The 24,697-nt window shown below is 46.1% G+C and overlaps 1 protein-coding gene across 9 annotated transcripts in view; it reads right to left on the reverse strand.

The window, feature by feature from the left end:
* LOC128324899 (phosducin-like) overlaps positions 1-24,697 on the reverse strand; it is a 35,251-nt gene continuing 10,554 nt past the window's right edge. For 4 of the 9 annotated variants that reach the window (XM_053250054.1, XM_053250051.1, XM_053250053.1 and 1 more), the window contains exons 4-11: positions 21,281-24,419; positions 20,489-20,600; positions 18,672-18,877; positions 15,634-15,779; positions 14,448-14,609; positions 13,165-13,236; positions 7,786-7,949; positions 1-2,238 (exon numbers count right to left, since the gene is read on the reverse strand). In XM_053250054.1, coding sequence (XP_053106029.1) covers positions 1,711-2,238; positions 7,786-7,949; positions 13,165-13,228 — 756 coding nt within the window. In that variant the 5' untranslated portion in view covers positions 13,229-13,236; positions 14,448-14,609; positions 15,634-15,779; ... (1 more) ...; positions 20,489-20,600; positions 21,281-24,419 and the 3' untranslated portion in view covers positions 1-1,710. The remainder of the gene's footprint in view (positions 2,239-7,785; positions 7,950-13,164; positions 13,237-14,447; positions 14,610-15,633; positions 15,780-18,671; positions 18,878-20,488; positions 20,601-21,280; positions 24,420-24,697) is intronic. The other 5 variants (XM_053250052.1, XM_053250050.1, XM_053250055.1 and 2 more) reach the window with 5 other exon arrangements.

Here is a 24,697-nt window from a genome sequence, read left to right on the forward strand (position 1 = left end):
TTCTTTTAAATATATTTTATTCACTGCATCAACACAAAATAGGTTTAGTAGTAATTACTAACAATATCTTAGCCAACACCCATCTTTACAATAACACTCAACATTATACAATTGTATTTGACATATCAATATGTATCTTTGACTTTCTTACATTCTACCTTTTCCAGGAATAACCCAACTTCTATATTTTCACTATTATTAAAGGGCATGTGTTAGATAATTTTCTATATGGCTTACAAATGTTATTTATCTGATAGCTTGGAGTATTCCAGTATTCATTATTGCTCAAAAACTCTGCTTGAATATAATGCTTTTCACATGGGTCTTCAGGCAAGCTTTCCTTCATCAGAATATTATCTTGTGGTTTTGTTTAAGCTGATTACATTTAACTAATTAATTGTTTTGACTGTTGTTTAGTAAATGTATTACTGTATTATGATTCAGCTAAGAGTTGTTTTGAGAACTGTGGCTATAAAGCAGGATTAAAACATTTAAAACATCCAGCAACATAAAACATAAGCAAAAGTCCAGTTCAGATGTAATATTACAATTACTTTAAAACTGTGGAAACACATTATATTGCTTTGCCTGGAGATATTTCCAGGCTCCCTTTTCACAGTCACTTGCCTGTTGTGTCAAAATACAGTTACTCTACATTTAAAAACAAACACCAAAAACATCTATATAGAACTTAATACGTGCAATCCAGGTAATTGTGCTTCAGTCCTGATGTACAGCAGTGGCTTTCTCATTCTAAGAACGGTTTTCAATATCATGTTTTATGTGAGCATCGTGCAGAAATTAGACAAATACCTGAAAATTGTCATGGAACTCCTTTCAATTATTCTACTGATGTCATTTACAAAAAGGGACATTCAGAATAAAGGAAACAACCTTAGAAAACCAGAGTCACCCTGGGGTGATGCAATAAGTGCCAGAATCAGGTCCTGTTGCACAGTTGTTCCTCACTGGGTTCTAGACCTGCCCAAATCATAGGGCCACTGTGTATGGTCTCTGCTCCACCAAATGTGTGGAAGCCTTCCCTTGCTCTAAGATGCCTTGCGTAATCAAAAAACTTTCCTGTCATTTGCTGAGGTTATGGGGTCCTGGCAGCTCTGCCTCTTGATCCTGCAAGCATAGTCTGTTCAGTTTCCATGCCCACTGAACCCCAGTCAATTGCTTATTGTGTAGCCTAATGCAACCTTGCCTTCTATTTCTTCTTGGCCCCACCTGCACCCTTCCTGCAGATGACTACAAAAGGTTGTTCTCTGGCAGTCTCTCCCTTTGGGAAAATCTTGGAAATGTTATACCTGCTGACACTGACCATTTGTTCAGGAGCTCTTCCCTTAATATCCTGCTTGTTTCCCAGCATGTTATAGGGATGAAGCCACAAGAAATCTGGTGGAATTGGGCCCAACAGATCTGAAGGTTACAGCTAGAAACTCATTCAGACTGGGCCCACTTGTATTTGTATTTTTTTTTAAACGAATTCCCTATTAGCCTTTAGTATTATTGTGTAGGCATCATATGAACAAGCAAGTATAAGAACAGTTGGCAAATGTATTTTGGTTAACTATGTATATTGCTTTCATACAGTGCATGAGTACATGCATGCAGCGTTCACTAAATGAACATGGGTCCTGCTGAGATCCAATTGCAATATGTACTGAGGAGGGGCAGGAGATACTTTAGTATTAGATATCATGTCAATTATTCAACATCTTGTTCGTCCATGTTGCCATTCCCAAGTGCTGGGATATCCTTCTCAGGAAGCAACCCATACTCATTTAGGAACGTTTCCACATCCACAGCAAAAAACTCTTCATTGAAATGTTCAGTGACACTAATGAAATTGCTTACGAGCTCCCCTCCTCTGTAGACAAGAAGTGTTGGGAGAACATCAGTGGAGAAACGGTCTCCAGCCCCCGTATTAGAGGCCTTGATCTTGCAGAATTTCACCACAGGGTATTCGGCAGCAAGACAAGTCAAGCTGTTGCTGAGTGCCTCGCAGCCCTTGATGCCATCTTCATAGATGTGGACAATGATGGTGATGGTTTTCCGCTCTTTCTCCACAGCTTCCAAGAACTGTTCTCCATTTTGCAGCTCTGAAAGGTAGCCATATTTGGGCCCAAAGCTCAGCCGCTGATGCATGTCCTGCATACAGCGCTTGTGGTACTTCTGTAGGCAACCTTCATCCTCTTTTTTGTCATTAATTAGCTCATACTCCTGGACACTCATCTGAAAACAATTGAAAGCATGTTGAATTAATGAATGCACCAGTTTACTCACCAAACAGGTGAAAAATGAGAGACATCATGAAGCAACAGGAGAAAGGCTTAAGCTAAGGAATGGCTTAAAAGGGAGACTTTTCTGCTGTTTTTGGTCCTTGCCATGGAGCTACTTTGCCTCTTTTTTACTCTGATCACCTCACTTTGTCCTTGCCTTGCTGCACAAAGCTCTGCCCTTGCAAGATATTGACCCCTGCCTTGGCAATCGTGTTCCTAAAACGTGTGAATTAAATATTAATATATTGCGGATACGCGAAACCATGGGTGCCAGGACTGCGGATAATGAGGGCCTCTCATATTCTCTAGGCCAAAATGGACTACAAGAGGTCGGTCCATTTTGTCTTCCTCGTGTGGAATGGTTATTAGTTCAGCTGCATGCTTTAATGCTGATGTATTTCCTGTTCCATCACACAATTTCACATGCTAGCAAAATAATGCTCAGGATCATCCAACACAGATTAGACCCCTATGTGGAAAGGGAAATGCCAGATGTTCAAGCTGGTTTCAGAAAAGGCTAAGGAACAAGAGACGTCATTGCTGATGCACGCTGGATAATTGAGAAAGCAAAAAAAATATCCAAAATAAGTCAATATGTGCTTTATTCACTATAGAAAAGCTTTCGATTGTGTCGACCATGTCAAGTTGTGGAAGACCCTTAAGAAAATGGGCATCCCAGAACATCCCATTCTTCTCATGAGAAACCTATACACAGAACAGGAAGCCACAGTCCAGACAGAACACGGCGAAACAGACTGGTTCCAGGTTGGCAAAGGAGTGAAACAAGGCTGTATACTTTCTCCTTCTTTATTCAGCTTATATGCTGAACATGTACTGAGAGTAGGGATGTGCACGGAACCACACCAGGTGGCTTAATGGCGGGCTGCACTTTAAGGGCGAGGGAGGGTGCACTTACCCCTCTCTCCACTTTTCCCCTGCCAGCGCCCGGTTTTCCTCAAGTCCTATGGGGCGGCAGCATACTTCCCTGCCGCCCTCTTCGCTCTTCAGCCTGAAGTAGCTGGGGTACGTGTGTTTGGTGGGCATGAGTGTGTGCAACTGCCTGTGCGCAAGCTACTTCCAGCCACTTCCATCCGAATAACGAAGGGGGCAGCAGGGAAGTACGCTGCCGCCCAGTAGGACTTGAGGAAAACCAGGTGCCGGCAGGGGAAAAGAGAAGGGAGGAGTAAGTCACCCTCACCCGCCCCTAAAGTGCATAAACACACTGCCTTCAAACTGCCCGGTTCTCGAAACTGTTCAGAGACCCGTAAAAAGGCCTCCAAACAGGTTCATGCACATCCCTAACTGAGAGAAGCTGGATTGGAAGAAGATGAGCGTGGTTTTAAAGTTGGAGGAAGAAACATCAATAACCTGCGCTACACTGACGACACCACTCTGATAGCTGAGAATGCGGATGATCTGCAAGCTCTAGTAATGAAAATCAGACAACACAGTGAAAAAATTGGACTACAACTCAATGTAAAGAAGACTAAACTAATAACAATGGGTACAGCAACCATCCTCAGAATTGATAATGAAGACATTAAAGTGGTGGATAGCTTCTGCTTTTTAGGATCAACCATCAACAGTAAAGGACACAGCAGTCAAGAAATACACCACAGACTAGCACCTGGTAGGGTTGCAATGAAGGCCTTGGGAAGGATATTTAGATGCCGTGACGTGTCTGTACCTACAAAGATCAGAATCATTCTGACCATGGTTTTTCCCATGACACTCTATGGATGTGAAAGCTGGACTTTGAAGAAGCAAGATATAAAAAGTATTGATGCTTTTGAACTTTGGTGCTGGAGAAGACTTTTGAGGATACCATGGATAGCCAGGAAAACAAACAAATGGATCATAGAACAAATCAATCCAAAATTTTCACTCGAGGCACAAATGACCAGGCTCAAACTATCATACTTCAGACACATTATGCGAGAATCCAGCTCCTTTGAGAAGTCCATAATGCTGGGAAAATTTCAGTTTCCTATTTGACAACCTGTCCTGGTTTCTTTATTGTGCTCATCTAGGATTTAACACAAAAATATGTACAGGAGAGAAAGCTAATCTTAAAAAACAATTTAAAATTACAGAGTGGGTAGTTGTTGTTGATTTTGAGCAGCAAAAGGCCTGCTTTTTTGTTTGTTTTTAAAGCAAGACAGTAGTTGCCTTAGCTTACCTTTCAGGATAACTTTTTGTTTAAAATTATGTCTAGATATTTTGTGTAACCAAGCATAAAGGCCACTTCATGCAAGGAAATGAGTGTGGCAAGTCTATAGGTTGTGTCGTTTATAACAGACTTCACTAAAAAGATGTGTTTGAAGCGGTCATATAATTGATTGATTAAGTGTTGTCAAGTCGGTGTCAACTCTTAGAGACCACATAGATAGATTCTCTCCAGGATGATCTGTCTTCAACTTGGCCTTTAAGGTCTCTCAGTGGTGCATTCATTGCTGTCGTAATCGAGTCCATCCACCTTGCTGCTGGTCATCCTTTTCTTCTCTTTCCTTCAACTTTTCCCAGCATTATGGACTTCTCAGTAATGGAGCTGGGTCTTCGCATAATGTGTCCGAAGTATGATAGTTTGAACCTGGTCATTTGTGCCTCGAGTGAAAATTCTGGATTGAGTTGTTCTATGATCCATTTGTTTGTTTTCTTGGCTGTCCATGGTATCCTCAAAAATCTTCTCCAGCACCAAAGTTAAAAAGTGTCAATGCTTCTTCAAAGTCCAGCTTTCGCATCCATAGAGTGTCACAAGAAAAATCATTGCCCAAACGATTCTAATCTTTGTAGGTATAGATACGTCACGGCATCTAAATATCCTTTCCAAGGCCTTCATTGCAACCCTACCAAGTGCTAGTCTGAGGTGTATTTCTTGACTGCTGGATTCTGCCTAAAAGGCAGAAGCTATCCACTACTTCAGTGTCTTTATTATCAATTCTGAGGCTGGTTGTTGTACCTGTTGTCATTAGTTTAGTCTTCTTTACGTTTAGTCATAGTCCCATTTTTTCACCATGCTCCTTGACCAGAGGCGTAACTATAGAGGAGCAGGGGGGGCACGTGCCCCGGCACCATCTGGGTGCCGCCAGATCCCAATTTTTTTAAAATTTTAATTTTAATTTAAAAAAAATTTTAATACAAATTTCTCTGGCGCCCCCTCCCCCACGAGCAGTCCCTTCCGCGCCCGCGCCCCCCCCCCCCCATTGCTTTGCTGGCCTGGCTTTCCGGCGGGCGCCGCGGCGGGCGCCTAGTTCCATGCTCTTGCCTTCCCTTGGCTCGCGATGGAACTTATATCCAGCCAGAAAGAGGCCCTCTAGTGGCTTGCCAGCCAGGGTGAGGGAGGGTCTCTAGTCACGCACGCGTGACTCGGCCAGTGTGCCGAGTCACGCTGCACATGCGTGCATCCGTCCTCCCAGCTCGGCTCACCTGCACGTGGCGCGGTCGCGGAGGAGAGCGTCATTACTGGGGCTGGGGCTGCAGGCACAGGCAGGAGGACACGGACACCTGGCGGCACGGACAAGAAAGGATTCGGCGGGCGGGTGGATTCGGCGGGCGGGTGGTCACAACAAGGTGTGTGTTTTCTCTTCTGTTGTATCGTGTAGTCTTCTTATTCTTATCAATCCCCGATTTCCCGCCCGTTCTGCCACTTCCTTCCTTCTGCATCTCAGCCTTACATGATCTACAAGCAGCAGCAGCCCAACCCCTTGGTGAAACTTGCGGCCGCCGCCCCCCCACTTCAATCCCGCTGCTTCCCCATCATCTACGAGCAGCCCAACCCCTTGTTGAAACTTGTGGCCGCCCCCTCCCCACTTCAATCTCACTGCTTCCCCATCATCTACGAGCAGCCCAACGCCAACCCCGTGCTGAAACTTGCAGCCGCCCTCCCCCTTCAATCTCGCTGCTTCCCCCTCCATTTGAAATCTTTTCTGGTGTAAATAGCGCGCGGTTTTGGAAAAGGGGAGTCTTTCTTTAACAGCGGGAGAATAAGGAGTCTTTAGCACTATCACCCTAGTCCCTCAAATTACTCTGGAGTCCTTGGTTTTCGTTTTGTTAAAATACAGTCACTCACAGGGTTGTTGTGAGGAAAAACCTAAGTATAATGTAGTATGTATCATCATTGCATCATAATTCTGATGTTTGAGATACAAGCTAACTTCACAGGGTTGTTGTGAGGAAAAAACACACGTGTGTCAGTCAGATGTATGTTGGGGGGGCGGGGGGCGCGGCGGGGGGGGCACAATTTCAGTGCTTGCCCCGGGCGCCGTTTTCCCTAGTTACGCCTCTGTCCTTGACTTTCATTACTAGAGCTTGCATATAAGTACGTCACCACAAACACACCTTACTCGACTCACATTTACTGTGTTGGTGCAAAGCTGCAGAAAGTTGTTTTGCATGGTGACTTCGTGAATGTGTGTTATGTAAGCAGTGTATGCGGTGCTAAATGCATGACTGCTTCATCGCTTACTGAAATCAGCCTGGATCCACTGAAATTGAAAATTTCAATTTGCCAGTATGGTTATATAAATTAAGGTGTTTAAGGAAGGGTATAAAGGATTGTTGTTAACATTCAAGACTCAAGGCAGTTCCAGATAAGGTGTTTAGTCTGTGATTATCACACTTTGTATGCTCAGTCTTTGAGGGAGGTTCAAACAGCACTTTAATATTGTGTGTAACCAAACACAAAGGCCATTTCATGCATGGAAATGGCTGTATTTTCACCTGTTTCCTCCCTTGCTTAATTTGCCATGTTTATTAATACAGAAACTCTGACTTTTTTGAACAGCAGTACAACAACCACACATATAGATTGTTGTTAGTGCTCATCTTTTTTTAAAGGCGCATGTCTAGATAACAGACCAGAACAGGAACTGGAGAAATAAAAAAAGAAGGGTACATTTGTTGTGTCCCTAAAACATACCATATCTAGCTCTTTATTAAGCTGCCTTATCAAAAGTTCAATTGATTGTAATTCCAAAGTTCGGCCGGTGGTATATAAAAACTTTTCTTGTTGTTTTTGAAAATCCGAATGAGTTTCTTCCTGGCTCTCTTCATCCTCATCCTCCCCTCCATTATGAGGGTGGGGGGCATAGCAGCTGGCTTCAATCCGTCCAGGAAGACTCTAATTCCTTTTCTTTTCCACTTCAACAATTTCAACTCTTTCTTAGACATTTTTCCTTCTATATCACTTCAAAGTAACAAGCATAGCTTCCTTTCAAGGCTAGGTCTATTAAAAGGGCTGAGGTGGAGACAGCAATCGAGCTGATAGGCCATCTTACCCGTGGCTTGCTCCGCCCCTGCCCCCAATCTAGGATATAGATCCACATTAGGGTGTGGAAGGAAAGCTGCAGTTCCACCTGTGACTGCAAGTGGGAAACTAATGTCTGGGTAGTGCTATAGGAAGCCCATCTAGAAGTGCCTCCAGTCTTGTGTTCGCAAGACTGAATGGTGTGTGGGGTGAGGTGGGGTGTGTGTGTATGTGTGTATTTGTGTTCCTTCTTACCTTTCGGCTGAATCTCTCTCTGGTGTCTTTATCATCTCTGCTGTGAGAGCGATAGGGTGAGGACATTTGTCTGATGAGGATCTCTTTCTTGCTTACAGGAAGGGCATGCTTGTCTTCACTTTCTAATTTAAACTTTCTCCAGTCACTGATCACCCCTTTTGGTCCTAGGAGAAGAAAATGTGGTTGTTACTTCATGTTCTTTGTTTCTGATGGGGTTACCAGGTCACCTGAAACTCAGGCCATAGCCTAGTGGTGCTTGATGGGAGAAAGGGATAGGACCTGGAGTTTCAGGAAACAGAGTCTAGCTGTGCCTCGTAGGGCAGGGTGGTGCCAGTTCAACACAAAATGCAAGCTAATAGCAAACGATCTCAGTCAAGCAGAAAACAGCTTGACCTCTCACCTTGAATTGTTAGTCCTACCCTTGGAGACCCTAGAAGGAGACTAAAATCTTGAAACATTAGGTGAGACCGTGAGACCTGGTTTGTTAGTTCCAGTAGAATAGTCCATTGGCATCCCAGATCTCAAAATATAAGGAAATATTTATGGGGTGGGGGGTGTTGAATATTGAATATTGTGGGAAATAGAAATAACTGGAATTGTCTTACCAATGAGTCCTGAGTAGGGCATTTGGAGGAGTTTGGCCCGGAGTAGAAGATTAACTTCTGTTTCACTGTTTAAGAGCTACTGAATCTAGTTGCTCAAATTCGAAAGAAAAGAAATGGAAGAAACCATCTCTTAAATAATGGGGAAATCATGGCTACTTGTGCAAGGAACTCTTCTCCCGAGGGACCATTCAGATGTGCAGTCCTCTGCACCTTACTACCTGAAGTGGTAAAGTCCAGCAGAAGTTGTATAGAGCATTGTATAAAATTCAGAATAGTGGGATGGACTGGATACATTTACAGTTCTAATACTAGGTGCATTCATTTGTGACAGTCTTTCAGGATGAGTTATACCTACTTCCTTCCTTCCTTCTGCCCCCAATAAACCCTACTTTCACTCATGTGCTTGTCATGTAGCTATTTTGCATAGTGGTACAATATCACTACTTATTATATCTGTTGCCAGCTTAGCAACACTGATATGCCCTGCTGTTCAGCACAGTTTACTTTATGGAGCTAGTACAAAGGAAGGAAAAGATAGTGACCACTACATTGTATGGTGTTAATGAGAATATTAGAAATGCCATGCTAGAGGTAACTGGAAGACATGCTGTGCGGTAATGAGTTTGTCATCTGCTTCTACTCCCCATTTTCCCTTCTGGATGGGGAAAGGGACTGGCTGAGGCTTCTGTGTTCTTTCCCCTCCTTTTTCTCAGGCTGTCTGTTATCTGGGGCTGATCGCACTCTAATTGTGTTTTGATATCTTGCACCTGGGCCGGACTGCCTAATTGGTGGAGGTGAACCTCACCCGTTGTGCTTCTGACCTCCTGGCCCTTATTAGGGTGGGCAGCAGCCGGGGGCTGTGGCCACCGAATCCAGCTGCCAAAGGGGGCCACCCTTTGGTGGCAGACATCGGGGGTGGGACTAAGGGCTGAGGCCAAATCACTATCTTGGGCTCCTTCCCTATAGTGCCAAGCTTCCCCTTATTGCCTGGTTATTTACAGTGATGTGTCAGGTCTCTGGTATAGATGTGGGAATAGGGGGCATTTCTGGGGGTTCTGGGGTGGCTATCACAGTAGTGGTGGGGAATCGAAAATTTGGCGGTGGCTGGTCAGCAGGCCGTTACAGGAGAAGGGAGACCAAAAATTTAATAGCTGTTTCCCCTTCCAGTTCTCCTGCCAGCTCTCAGGCCTCAGTGTGTAGTTCCATCCAGCTTCAGAACCTGACCTTGCTCCTTTGGAATGACAGGTTGGTTCAAAAGACGACCAAGATCATCCATGATCTGATCGTGGATGAGGGACTCGACTTGGCTTGTATAACTGAGACCTGGCTGGAGGAGGCAAGTAGTCCAGTATGGGCTCAGCTCTTCCCTGTTGGGTATTCTGTGGTGGAGCACATTAGGGGCGGGGAGGAGGGGGAGTGGCTGTGATTCATCAGAATAACATCTCTCTTACCAGAATCCCTGTGAGACAATTGGACCATATCGAGTGTGTGAATCTTGGCCTGGGGACTTGGGATAGATTGGGAATTCTATTGGTGTACCAAGCACTTTGTTACCCAATGGAATCTCTAACTGAGCTGATGGAGCTGGTTGCGGAGTTGGTGTTGGAGTTGCCCAGCTTTTGGTGCTGAGTGACTTCAATGTTCACTTCAGGGCTGGCTTGTCTGGTGCAGCTTGTGAGTTCATAGCAGCCATGACAACTATGGGCCTATCCCAATTGGTCACGGGGCCAACATACACTGCTGGTAACACTCTTGATTTGGTCTTTTGCTGAGGTCAGGGTGATGTTCTGTGGGTGGAGACTCCTAGAGTGTCTCCTTTGTTAAGAACGGACCACCATCTGGTTAAGGTTGGTTTTGTGGCCACAACCTTCAGGGGTGCAGGATCTATTAGGGTGGTCTGCCCAAGGAGGCTGTTGGATCCTGTAGGGTTCCAAGAGGCCTTGGAGGGATTTAGGGTTGGTTTGCCAGTGATTCTGTTAATGCCCTGACGGAGACCTGGAATAGGGAGCTTACCAGGGCAGTAGACACTATTGCCCCTAAGCGTCTTTCCCACTCTGCTTCGAAACTACCTCCATGGTATACTGAACAGCTACGGGAGTTGAAGCGGCAAGGGAGAAGACTAGAGCATAAGTGGAGGAAGACCTGACTTGAATCCAATAAGATGGCACAAAGGCTATTTGAAGGCTTATTCTCTGGCAATACGTTGGGGTTTTATGATTATTTAGCAAAGCGGCAAGCAAGCTACCACTCCAGTTACAGAGTGCAGAGTTTCGTTGTTGCAGCTATTTAAGAAGCACGCATGGAGATCACTGTAGATTCTAAGTTACTTACTTAGTTATTGGTGAAGTACATTTGAGATAGGAAAGACCTATCCTGTCTATCAGCTACATAATGAATAGGTAGGGAGAGAGAGATATGTTTCCATCTTCTCTCTAGGAGGAAAGGGAGATGACTGACTCACTACAGGAAGTACCTGAGGAGTCAAATCAGGGGTCATAGAGCAGAGGAAAGCAGGGACAGGTAAGGAGATCCTCACTAGCTACCTCTGCTCCCAATGCCCCTAGTGGTCATTAAGATAGTTGGTGTAAAAAGTTGATGCACTGGAACTCTATCTCCAACAATTCCATGGGTGGAGACTCCTAGAGCATCTCCATTGTCATGGACGGACCACCATCTGGTTAAGGTTGGTTTTGTGTCCACAACCGACCTCTTCAGGGGTGCAGGACCTATTAGGATGGTCCGCCCAAGGAGGATGTTGGATCCTATAGGGTTCCAAGAGGCCTTGGCAGTATTTAGGGTTGGTTCTGCCGGTGATTCTGCTGATGCCCTGGTGGAGACCTGGAATAGAGAGCTTACCAGGGCATTAGACATTGTTGCCTCTAAGCGTCTTCTCCACTCCGCTTCGAAACTAGCTCCATGGTATACTGAACAGCTACTGGAGTTAAAGCAACAAGGGAGAAAACTAGAGCGAAAGTGGAGGAAGGCTCGACTTGAATCTGATAAGCCAGCACAAAGCCCATTTGAAGGCTTATTCTGTGACAATATGTGCAGCGAAGAAGCAATTCTATTCTGCACATATTGCATCCGCAAGTTCACATCCAGCTGAGTTGTTCAGAGTTGTGAGGGAATTGACTCAGGTTCCCTCCTCTCTGAATTTAGAGCTGGATTTCTTATTCTCCCACTGTGATGCTTTTAACAACTTATTTGCTGATAAAATCTCTTGCATTCAAGCTGACTTGGACTTCAAGCTGACTTGGCAGGGTCAATTGTAGAGGTGTCCAGTAACTCCTCTGGCTCAATTTGAATGGATCAGTTTCAATTTGAAACTCCTGAGGATGTGGACAATAAGGATGTGCCTGAAATGTTTCAGAGGCCATTACAGAAGCCTCCAAAACATTTCAGCCACCGGAGGCAGAGGGGGTGCTCCCTTAAGGGTGCACACGTGCACGCAATGGGTGCACGCATGCCTGGTACTTCCAGCCGAGGACGGCAACAGGGCAGCAGGGAGGTGCGCTGCCGCCCCGAGGGGCTTTGATACAACGGAGCGCTGGCGTGGGAAATGCAGTGGGAGGGGTAAGTGCACCCTCCCTCACCCTTAAGGGAGCACCGCCGCCGCCTCCAAAATGTGGAGGAGCGGTTCCGGGCACATCCCTAGTGGACAAGCTCCTTGGAAGTGTTTGGCCTACCATTTGTCCTTTGGACCCGTGCCCAACATGGCTTAAAACATCTATGAGGGGGGGGCTGTTAAAGATGGCCTAGTTGACATCATAAATGCCTCTCTGAGGGAGGGCAGGATGCCTCCATGTTTGAAGGAAGCAATTGTGTCCTTTGTTTAGAGCCCTCAGTGATGGATAATTATAGGCCAGTCTCCAACCTCCCTTGGGTGGACAAGGTATTTGAGAGGGTGGTGGCTGGTCAACTCCAGGCAGTTTTGGAAGATATTGATTATTTAGATCCATTTCAAACTGGCTTTAGGTCGGCCTGATGGATGACCTCTACCAGGGAATGGACAGAGGAAGGGTGACTGTTGGTTCTTTTGGAGCTTTCTGCAGTTTTCGATACTATCGACCATGGTATCCTTCTGGATCTTCTGGGGGATTTGGGAATAGGTGGCACTTCTTTGCAGTGGTTCAGTTCCTATCTCTCTGGTAGATTCCAGATGGTGTCACTTGAAAATAGTTGCTCTCTGAAACGAGAGCTATTGTATGGTGTCCCTCAGGGCTCCATCCTAGCTCGAATGCTTTTTAACATCTGCATGAAACTACTGGGTGAGATCATCCGGAGATTTGGAGCAGGGTGTTATCAATATACTGATGACACCCAAATCTATTTCTCCATGACATCATCATCAGGAAATGACATAACCAAATAGCTTCTGACGAGTGAGCATGTCCTAAAACATGTAAGTGGAAAAAGAAGAGAATCCAGCAACTCCCCCTTGCAATTACCTAATTGGTAAAAGTAAATGGATTTTGCTTTGCCAACCTCCATCACTGAAGTGTTTGTAGGAGAGAGGAGGTTTGTCTGAGCCAAATTTCCTCCAGCAGCATCCCTCCATACATTAGGTGACTGCAAAGGGTGTGTGTGGTGGAGGTGTGGGGGTGGGGTGGGGTGGGGGGGTGACTGCATTGACCAAGCCCAATTCTGCTCCAGTGGACCAAGGGCTAATGCCTGCATTCTGTTTTTTGCTGCTGGGGATATTCCTCAAAGCAAAGGTAACTCTCACCTGCACACTTAGCTCCTTTTATTAGTAATGATTACATGGTTTCCTTACCTGTATGTGTAGCCTCAGGTGCTTCAAAATCTTCGTCCAAACTGGGGCCTGTTTGATCTTCCATTATTGTGACTGGAAAAAAATAACAGGAAGAAAAGAATAAGAAACAGGAAGAAAAGGTCACTAATATAGATGGTTTTAAAAGGGATTAGACAAATATAAGGAAGATAGGGATATCAATGTCTACCAGCCTGCATAGCTGTATATTTCCATCAGGATCAGAGGGGTAATGTCCCCGTACACCAAGTGTTGGGGAATACTAACAGGAGGGGGAGGTGCCCTCTTTTCCCCATGTGCAGGCTTCCCGGATGGATCAGAAGGTTTTCCAAGCAGCAATTTACTCTTGCTTCACTATGCATAGGGTAGGGGGCAGGTCGTATTAGAGATGTGCAATTTGATTCATGCATGAATCAATTTGAATCAGATTGGGGTGATCTGAGTGATTTTACCTTGAATTGAATCGTCTCTATAATGTCGGTCCTGATTAGAAGTTGAATCGAATCACCAATTTGATGCAAATCTATCTGCATGTGCCATTTTGTCTCCGTGTTTCCCCCTTGCTGATTAGTTTTCTGGCACTGGCTTCCAATTGGCTTGAGATCTCCTTTTTTCTTGGTTGGCTTGTTGTCATTCAAATCAAGTGTTGGCATGGGCAACTGTGCCACCATTGGCTGGGAGAAGGGAGCGGGGCGGGGTGGGTGGGACAAAGGAGGGGTTTTCAAAATGGGGTTATGAAAAAGCAGGGGGTTTTAGCAGCCCATCGGGTTGGCAGTGTACCTCCTTGCCGCCCTGTTGCCCTCCTCTTCTGGATATGACCAGAAGATGCTAACGTGCCTGCACGGTCATATCTGGAAGAGGGGGGCAACGGGGCGGCAGGGAGTTACGCTGCCTCCCCAATGGGCTGTTAAAAATACCAACGCCAGTGGGGGGAAAGTGGCGGGGGGAAAGTGGGGGGAGGGGAAAGTGCACCCCCGCCGCCTTAGAACTGCCCCACCGCAGTTCTGTGCACATCCCTAGAGATTGGTGGTGGTGGTGGTCTGGGCCTGCCTCCTGGCTGGCCCAGTGGGGGCGGGGGGGGGGGGAGAATGAATGCCTACTGGGCTTATCTTTCTATCCCCCCCCAATCCTTTTAATTTGCAGTGCTGCCAACAACTACTTTTATTTTTGGTGCTCTGCCAGTGGTTCTGCCAGTAGCTAACTGGGTGCTGCTTGCAACTGAGCTCAAATCAAATCACAAGAACTGATCTGTGCACATCTTTAGTTCATACAAGGAAGGGACTTACAGCGACTTCAAGATGATAACAGGAAAGTGTCATTCATATAGCCAACAGCCTTTTTCATGACAATTTGTCCTTAATACGGTATGTAATATAAGCATTTTTTAAAAGTTGTCCTTTGAGAGAGTTGAAAATGGCAGTGTAGGAAACAGTGGCATCTTTGCTGTGCTGTATGGAAGAGATATGCAGATAAAGAGGCTCAAGGGAGAGGTGGAGGTGTGGCTACTTGCCTGAGTGGCTTTGGGGAGTACAGGCAGCACCTGCCACCCCTCCTAATTCCTAGCTAGGTAGACTTGTTTCAGTGCCGTGAACAGGAACTAACTGTCAATATAATAATTTGCAATATAATTATAGCAAAAGGAAGCAAACTAGAGGGAAATTCTTTTGAACCAGCATGGGTGCACATGGACATCTTTTAAAACCAAAAGGTCTATGGTGAAACAAGGAAAAAAACATACTGTGGTAATGGCTGGGCAGGACTCTGTGTATTTAATTTCAAGTAAATCAGTCTAGCCATTAATTTTTAATGATTTTTTTTTTAAAAGTTCAGTGATTTTTTGATGTAATGTTATTTTTTGCCGCAATTCTCTAATGTTAGTGCAATTTTGGCTTTTAAAAAAATTTCAAAAATCAACACATAAACTAATTCACTTGAAATTAAATACACACAGTCCTGCCATCCTCCACTAGTGTGCCAATTTCCAGAGCTCTCTGCCCAGCTGCTACAGCACTCTGTAAATTTTCTCTTTGCCCCACAAAAAGCTGTGGGTTTTTGTTTTTTGTTTGTTTGTTTGAGAAGGTGGTCTTGTGCAACTGTGCTGCTTCAAAAGGGTATTGGTTTCCCCCCCTTTTGCAATAGTGGAGGTGGTGGTGATGTAAAAGCACCACAAAATAATTAAATTAAAAATTCCTGAGAATTATGCATGCATAGAACCTGATGCCTGCGCTTCCTGCCCCTTCCCTGTGAGAATGCAAAAGCAGTTTGGGGTTGGGTCCCAGCTGCTCGTGACACCCCAAAAGGGAGCCTTTATCCAACGCTATATGTCAGTTATGCAGGCATCCAGATGACTTGGCAGAACATGCTCTTATGCAAGAGCACCAAAAAATAATTTAAAAATAAACAGAAGTGGGGAAATCACTGAGAAGTATGCTTGCACAGAACCTACAGCCTGGGCTCCGCCCCACCCCTCACCTCAGTGTTCTTCATCTTTCCTCACCAAAATGGATAGTCCGTGGCTGAAGCTTTCTGGGCTGCCAAAGTGCTCCAGGTATTCCTCCAGACTCTCCTCCTCTATGCCAACAGTCCTAAGGAGGAGGTGCAGAGTTTCCAGGCTCTCTCTAGAAGCAAGGCAAGGCCAGCATTACCAGGAGAGATCAAGGCTACAGACTCAGAGGTATAGGAGTGCCACTGAAAGGACCCCTTCTGTTTAAAAAGGTTGGGAACCTCTGGCCTAACAGATGTACCCCTTCTGTTGCAAACCTACAGCTCAGGCACCAAACAGAGATTTTGAGTGTGTCTGTGCACACAAGTCAATATTACAGTCATGAGAGAGTCTACTCCACTCACTGTCTTACATCCAGACTAAGTTACTCATGAGTATTTCCACTGAAATTAACAGGACAAGTAAACTTCAATAAGTAAAACAAGGACAAATAAACTTGTCCCATTGGAGAGACAGTGGAAGCCTGTCTCATAACTAACATTTAAGTATGTGCGCACATATATACATGAAAACATGAATTGTGTTTTTAATAAACATAAAATCATAATTACGTAAGAACATGCCAGTGAGGATGTGTCAGATGGGGAACAAATAATGCATCTGCAGCATGGGGAAGCAGAAGTACCCTAGGGGTACTACTTGTAGTATCCCCTTTGAGGAACCCCACTACTGGAAAACCTTATCATTTGTGCAGTAGAGGGTCAGAGAGGTCTATTCAACCTAGTCTTGATCTAGAGGTATGGTTTTTTGCTTGGATGGAGAGGGCTGGCCTGGATTCATTTCCCAAAGAAGCCCATGTTCTGGAGGAAAGAGAGGTTGGGCCCTTTGGGGGAGGGTGTTCTAGCTCTGTGGCAGAGCACATCCTTTGCATGCGTGATGGCCCAGCTTCAGCCTCTGGTGTCCACCGTTAAAAGGTTGGCCGGACTGTGAGACAGCCCCTTTCTTGAGGCCCTGGAGTGTCGCTGACAATACTGAGCTAGAACGACCAATGGCTGACTCCGTCTAAGGGAGCAGCAGCAGCAGCAACAACAACAGTAATAGCAGCAGCAGCCCTTTGCTCTGTGCTGTTGGAGACGCAGATTCAGTGGCATCGCCTGTGTGCACCTTCTCTCCTAGTGACCAGTAGGGCCATGAGGAGTAGAGATAGCGAGGAAGAATCTCCAATCTTCCTTTTTCATTGTTTCTCCCTCTGCTCCAGCAGTTTTCGATTGGGAGACAGATATGCTTCCCCTCTCTACTCTGCACCATGAAGACAGAAAGCTCAGGGACACAGGCATTTCTCTCCAAGTATGTAACTTCCCAAATCAACCTCACTCGCTTTTGAACCTGAAATGTCTGTCTCAATACTCCTGAATGGGCTTACTCTTCTCACACACACATGCTCTGCTAAAATGGGAGTGAACTAAAACTCTCCCCTCCAACATATGCATACAAAAGTACTATGACAGAGGGCAGGGAGCACAGAAGTAGGCAATCCCCCCACGTCAGTATGGTTATATAGGAAAAGCTTGATTCTGCAGAAGGTTCCTAATGTATATAGTACATTCCACTCCCGTCCACATGTACACAACGTTCATGGGATTCACCGAGTGAAAAGAGGCAACAGACGTCCCTTTGACCCACTCAGGGCCTTCCCACTTGGCCCCCATCCCAGCCCCTGATCCCAAGATCCCGAAATCCTTCTGTGTGTGCTTCACCTTCTTTCTCCTAGACTGAGATGCAGGCCAAGTTTTCTCTCACCCTCTACTCCCCAGCAGCAGCAGGAGGAAGTCACGCAGAACTTTCCCTTATGTTCCCTTATGTTCTGCAGCTGCCCCTTCCTGTGTGTGAGCCAAGACAAGGCCAAGGCCAATGGGAGTGAGCACACGAGATTCACAAAGAGAGGGCACTGCTGAGGTTGTGCCCACTTGGTAGGAGGGTCTTTATCTCTGTTTGTTTCGTGTGGGAACAACGGTTCCGTAAGAGAGCAGAGTAGAGCAGAGCTTGCACTGCAGGCCTCTTTGCCCTTGCTCCATTCAAAAGCTGTCCCTTGTTGTTAAAGTAATTGCCCCAGAGCTGTCAAGAATGCCAAGACATGTGCCAGGTGCATGTCTTGGGATCCCTGCCTGGAAATGGACTCTAGATCCACCAGGAGCAGAACCACAGTGAAAGAATGACTGCAGGGTGCATGAAGGCTGAAGAACACAACCCGCTGGATGGCAGAGGGCTTTCATCATAGCATCTCTAGGAGAGGTTCCTCTGTGAGGATTGGAGGAGATGGGGGGCTCCCTCAGGTTTGGGGTGGGTGGAACAAAAACAGCCAAGTATTTTCTTGGGGAGCTGCGAGGATGTCCGCAGAGGTGCAGCCTTGTTTCCCCTTTTAAACATGTTTTTTTAAATTCTTTTTGTTAAATTACATATTACAAAGTAGAACAAGTTGGGGGGCTAACTGAGCCCCACGGCCGGAGAAGTTATCTCATCCACGCTGTGGAGAACGCACTGGAGGAGAGAGGTGTTGTCAGCATTCTGGTACAGGCCCTTTTCTTCAGCACCTTGCTAAAACCAAGATTGCTAGGAAGAACGGCAGTGATCCCTAAGGGAGAAAGATCTACACTTGCGCACCAGATCAAGAATCCTCCCATGGAGACATTACTACCTGGCCCCCAAAGCAGCAAGCATCTTATGCCCTCATTTTGTCATGAGTAGGGTCTCAAGGACAAAGTGAAATGATTTATTCCCCTCACACTTTGGCTTAGGGGACTAACTTGGACGACTAGACTAATCATTAACTCTAGGTATCGTTATTTGTTCCCCCCTATATGTCTGTTCAAACTGCCAGTTATCATAACATTCCCCAGATGCTCCTAAAAGTCCTGTGTAGAAAAAAACAACCTTGTGACCAGAAGGAGAGCCCAAGAGCCGTTCCTTCTTGTTGCTAGGGCTCAGGCACAGTTGGCAACTACAAGGGGAGCACGTCTGGCTGAAAGGAGGAGGAATTCTGCCCTCCATTCCTCAACGCACTACTCACATCACACCCAGATTCTCCTCCAGCCATACAGAGATCTGTTGCAGCAGGGCAAGTAAGAGGTATGGAAACCTCTCCTTCACTGCTTGCTTGTCATTAGAATTCAGACTGGAGATCCCAAAGAGTCAACAGGTCCTGAGGGACAGCTGGAGTCTGCCTTCCTTTGATGACACCCAGCCCACTGGGGTTGAGACCCGGACTGCACGAGTCTAAGAGAAAGGGGAAAAGAGAGGAAATGTACTTTTGCGTCTTCTTGGACCAGAATGCCATCATGCACTGGAGAATGAGACTCTGCAAGGATGGCCCACAGTCTTCCTAAAGCCAGGGAAGCCTCTCTCTGCAACCAGCATCTGAGGGCTCCTTTGCTCTTACATGCCCACAATTTGGATTACATAGGAACATAGGAAGCTGCCATATACTGAGTCAGACCATTGGTCTATCTAGCTCAGTATTGTCTTCACAGACTGGCAGTGGCTTCTCCAAGGTTGCAGGCAGGAATCTCTCTCAGCCCTATCTTGGAGAAGCCAGGGAGGGAACTTGAAACCTTCTGCTCTTCCCAGAGCAGCTCCATCCCATGAGGGGAATAATAGCTTACAGTGCTTACACTTCTAGTCTCCCATTCATATGCAACCGGGGCGGACCCTGATTAGTTAAGAGGACAAGTCATGCTTGCTACCACAAGACCACCTCTCCTTTCCAACAGGGAAAGGGTAGGCCAAGGCATTTTTCTGACTGAGGTGGACAATCCAGATGGCCCTCTTCCCATTAATTCACATGGGCCACAGTCCATTGGAAAGTTACCCTCCCAGGCCCCAGGGAAATGAATGGGTGTGTGAGAACAAAGTAATGGTCTTTAGCACAGTCCCCCTTCATCTCAATGCGAGTTGTACAGAATTCACCGGAGAGAACTGGGCCCAGTGGGTCAGAGGGGTCTGCAGTTCTCACACAGCCACTCTTCAAAATCTGCCACTTGGAGAGGCCGCCTCATTTTGCCTCTTGGTAGTGTCACTTCTCCACCTGAGAGCCACTAACATGTTACTGTCAGGAGTCCGGGTCAAGAGCAGAAGCAGCATGGAGAAGCCCGGGCCAGTGAGTCAGGCTTCTGTCCATTGAGATGCTGCCTGCTCTCTTCTTAAACTGCAACTGTGTTTGCTCTCTCTATAGTTTTTTTTCATTGAAATTTTACTATTGTTTTTATCTTGTTTTTAACACCCTGGGGTCTTAGGATGCAGGGCAGTATAAAAATACAAATAAATCCACTCTTTGTAAGGAAGCCATCAAGGGTCTGAGGAAACATGCCTTTCAGAACTTTGAAACAGGTTTGCTCCTGTGTTTTTCTCTTCTCAACTACCTTGACCAAGGTAAAAAGGCAACAACTTGGCCCACTAACTCCACCCTGTTCTCCCTGCATATGAAATCACCTCGGATTCCTCCCTTCCATACTCACAGCATCCCACTCGCATGGAACAATAGTTCGCCCTTTTGTTTTTTAAATGAAAGCTGACATTTTTTCAGGGTGACCTTTTTGTTGTGTGAATCTTGCCAATTTCTGTGGAACACAGGAAGCTGCCTGACACAGTATTATATATACTGTATATAATACTGCTCAGTCTTGTCTACACAGACTGGCAGTGGCTTCTCCAAGCTTGCAGGCAAGAGTCTCTCTCAGCCCGATCTGGGAGATGCTGCCAGGGAGGGGACTTTCAATCTTCCGCCTGCAAGCATGTAGCTTCTCTCTGCTTGTGAAATGGCAGGATACATGCAGCTCGGGTTACGCAGATGAGGAGCAGGGGACCCGAAGGCAGTTTCCACTTCCTTACCGCAACTCTGCTGCACTCCGGCATCCATTTTGCCACCTCAACGAGTATCCGGCTGTGGTCAGAGTATCTGGCTGTGGCATTGAATATTGCCTGCCAGTGCTCCTGGCACTTGCTGCAAATGGAAAGACAGGAGAAGCAGTCAAACCCCACAGACCAGGCATGTTCAGCTTCTACACTGGGGGGAGCACTTTCTTCTCCAGACAGTCGTCCAGGCTCATGCGCTGACCCTCTACCAGGTCACCACGCTCCATAGCTTTGTGGTGCAAGATTCACAGTTGTGGAGCACATGCTATCAAGCAGCGCACTACACACACGTGTATCTATCACATCCCTGCTAGTTCACAACGAAAAAGAGAGTTGTGAAAGTTACAGTGTAGTAGAAATATCTGTATTTCTTACCAATCGGAAAGAAAAAATATGTTCTTTATGTGACACTGGGGCCAAATGCTTAACCATAACTTGATCACTACTATTCACGTATTCTGCTCTTCAACAAAAGTTCTCAAAGCGGTTTGAAAAGTTTGGAAGGGCTTCCAGGGGCCAGGCAAGACTCTCCCAGGGGCCCAGCCCAGCCTGTGAGCCCCATATCGCCACCCCAGCCTTAAACCGCCCCCAGTTTCCATGTACTGTAGGCCAGGCCAGCAAGGAGAACAAAGGGGCACAACTAATGCATCTGCTGGGAAGCACACCCTGGGTTGCATCAGCAGCAGGGAGAAAGATGCTCTTTGGGGAAGCCCCACAGATCCCCAAGGGGGTCACCCAAATTAGTACAAGCTCCAGCATGCTCCATACCTGAAAGGGTGTTTGAGGAGGTATAGCACCACCTCCTCAAGATGATCTACTGCCAAGATGGGGAAGGCTAGCAAGGCTACGTCTTGTCCATGTGGGACTCTGTCCTTCAACCGGATGAACAATTGGTCCAGAAGTTCCTCCAACTGTCAGGTAAGAAGAGGGTTATTCATAAGGCACTAGGAAGCAAGGCTGGCTCAAGGGCTTTCACTGTCCTAGGCAGGGTGGATGCAAAGGCATCACAAACTTCTCTACTTTGCTACCAAGATTTTTCTGGGGCATCCTCTTGTTTGTGTGAGCAGCTAGTAATGAGGGAAGAGCACAAGCACTCGGATTCCTGTGCTGCTTCCTCAGTAGAGACTAGCAGAACAAGTTGTACACCTTGCAACCTGTGTAATGTTACAGAGGATTGTGGCACACATGATCCATTCATATGAGGAACTGTGAATGCCAGACACAGTGCAAGAACTTGGACATGCAGGGCAGCTGCATTACTGCTGAGGTTGAACCAAACTGACCTAAGTCACCTAGAGATCTACATGATGGAAGATGGGTTTGGGGTGGTGGTGGTTTCTGGATCCCCTTTGTTTCTTAGCAGGTCTTATCTGGTAAATAGTGTCAATTATGGCATTTTAAAACCATGCCTGCCACTCAGGGGGAACAGACCTGACCAAATTAAATTGTGGGACAAAGGGAGATGATTGATTCTCAGTCCCTGCAGCGCCCTCTGCTGCTTGTAAATTAGAACTGGTAGACTGGAAGGATTCTGGCCTGTTCTCTCCATTTCCTGCCAAATTAGCTGAGGTACCCAGAACCATTTTATAAGGGCCCCCTGCCACCATCTTAGGTGTAGCTGCTCCTTTAAAAACACCCAGTGCCCTGATATCAGCTGAGGAGGGCAGTGGATTAGCTACTGGGCGCCTTTTACCTAGGAAAAGCCACTGCCCAGGGGACTCACGGTTTTCCACAGTTTGTTTGTAAAGTTGGTGCTGGGCCCACAAGGAGCAAGTGAGGAGCGGTCTCAGCAGGCGGCCTGATTCCCGGACCTCCTGAATTGCTGGTGCTTGCACAGGGGGCGGAGACACAGCCAGTACGAGTGGCCTGCAGGCAGCCATCTCTGGTGCTGAGGAACTCTCCACATCCAGGTTCAGGCACACGAATGGCCCGCAGGCGGCCATGGCCGACGACTGTGCTTTCCCTGAACGTGGCCCTCCTGGAAAGTCAGCGTGGGGACCTTTCCCCTTCGGAAGGCGAACGCTGTAGTGTGTTAATCGCCCCGATCACCACATGCAGCGCGGGAGTGGAGTGAGGAAAACAGAGGGACCAGCAGAAGAAAGAAGAAAGTAGGTTCTTCTTTTCTTTTCTTTCTTTTCAAGTTATAACATATTCAAGGTAAGAAGACAAGGGAATAGGAAAGGAGCAATCATTAAGGAAACAATCAGAAATAGCAAAGATATGAGAGAAGATAAAAATTGCTGCCTGCAGCTTTCGAGGACAAAAAAAAATTGGGCGTGGTTATCCCCCTCAGCTACAAGTAGGCGTAGCTTTTTATTTCTATCCAATCAACTGTCCTGCATTGGAGATTACGGGAAGGATAACCCAGAGGTGTCCTCGGTCCCAGCAACAGAGAACCAACAGATCTCACTTGATGCCTGGGAAACACTATTCCCTTGGTTATTAGCATATTCAATACTAAATATTGTGTGTGAATGTGTCCCCATGCCCTTCCCCCGCTGGGATTAAATCCCCAGGCACTAAAAACTGCAGACAGATCTAAGAAAGGATGGCCTCTAAAACTGTGGGACAAAATAAGGCTAGTGAAGCTGGCCTCTTCTAAAGCTTATTTCAAAGGTAACATGTCCACATTTACAAAATTGGTGAGGGCCAGTATTAAATTATGTATCTCAGGGGAGTCCAAGTAGGGGAGGCAATATGATATTTGCAAATAACCTGTTCTAATAGTGAACTCAAATGGTTGAGCGCCTATAGATTGGAAAGCAGAAAAGGGCTACCCAACATATAAGGTTGGGTGGCTTTTTTTCATCTTTGGAGGACTCCCAAGGTCTGCATGAGTAGATACATTTGTAAAGATATCTTAGAGAGCGCCTTCTTATGCATGATCCCCACCACACACTAAGGTCATCTGAGGAGGTCTGTCTTCAGTTACCACCAACACTTCTGGTGGCAACTCAGAGGCAGACCTTCTCTGTAGCTGCTCCTGGGCTGTGGAATGCATTCCCAACAGAAATCCATAATCTGAGTTCATTATTGGCCTTCAGGAGAGCGCTTAAGACCTATCTGTTTGGCTTGGCCTTCCAGGGTATTTAAACTTTTAAACTGTAAAGGTTTGGCCTGGTTTTCGAAGGTTTTAAAAACCGTTTTAATAATGGTTTTATGTTGTTTTTACAGTTTTTGATTTTAATACTTAATTGATTTTCGTTTTATTTTAATGGAAACCGCCCTGAGCCATTTTTTGGAAGGGCTGTATGGAAACCAACCAACCAACCAAAGTAAGAAAGTAAGTAAGTAAAATAAAACAAAGAAGAAACAAAAACAGCCCAGTGATGCCTGAGTGTGCTCAGTAGTCACCAAGAACCACAAAATGTTGACGATGGGGAGAAAAGGACAGAAAACTTTATATGTTGAGGGGTGCGGAATGGCCTGCTTGAGCTCCACTCCTGGAGGTGGACGTTAATTTTGGGGAATGCAACCTTTTGTTGTGGGTCCCATTGATTTGGTCTGAAGAGAGACTAAAAAACCTGAGCTGTGCTCCTTAGTTTTTTTAGCATTGTCATTCCTGTTTTACAGAAGTATTTGTACCTAGTTTTATGAACATGGTTTGTGGATACCGCCTCTGAGGTATCCAAATCAGTTAACACTTTAGAAGACCAAGTCGAGTGCCATCACACATGCGGAGGATCAGGCTCATGCAACCCAGTGGCAGAAAGACTGGCTTGACATCCTTCCCAGGGGGCTCCTCACAGCTCCTTACCCACATCGACTTGCCGCTGAACTGCTTTATGAACTCGCGCAGCAGGTGGAATATGTTTAGGAGGTCAAATGAGCCTTCAGTGGTCAAATCCCCTGCCAAGAAGTGCATGACTTCCAGGAGCTGCTCGGAGTAGAGGAATCCACCGAAGACCTGAAACAACACACTTGTGAATGGCATGCATTGTCTGCCCGTTGCCCATCTGGGTGGGCAGGAAGACTGTCCAAAAGAGCAAAGGAAGCAATGGAACAAAGGAAGAGACACTCTCTTGGAATAGCAGGAGTGCTTTATATTAATACAGAACAAAGGAATCTAATACACAATACTGTGAATACAACATGCTATAAGTACAAAGCCATGCTAATATGCAACACATATCATACACATACAAATGAACTACTGGTATATTATTTCGACATGTATGGTTTTGT

The sequence above is a fragment of the Hemicordylus capensis genome, chromosome 4 (genome assembly GCF_027244095.1).
Source record: "Hemicordylus capensis ecotype Gifberg chromosome 4, rHemCap1.1.pri, whole genome shotgun sequence".
Taxonomy (NCBI): Eukaryota; Metazoa; Chordata; class Lepidosauria; order Squamata; family Cordylidae; genus Hemicordylus; species Hemicordylus capensis.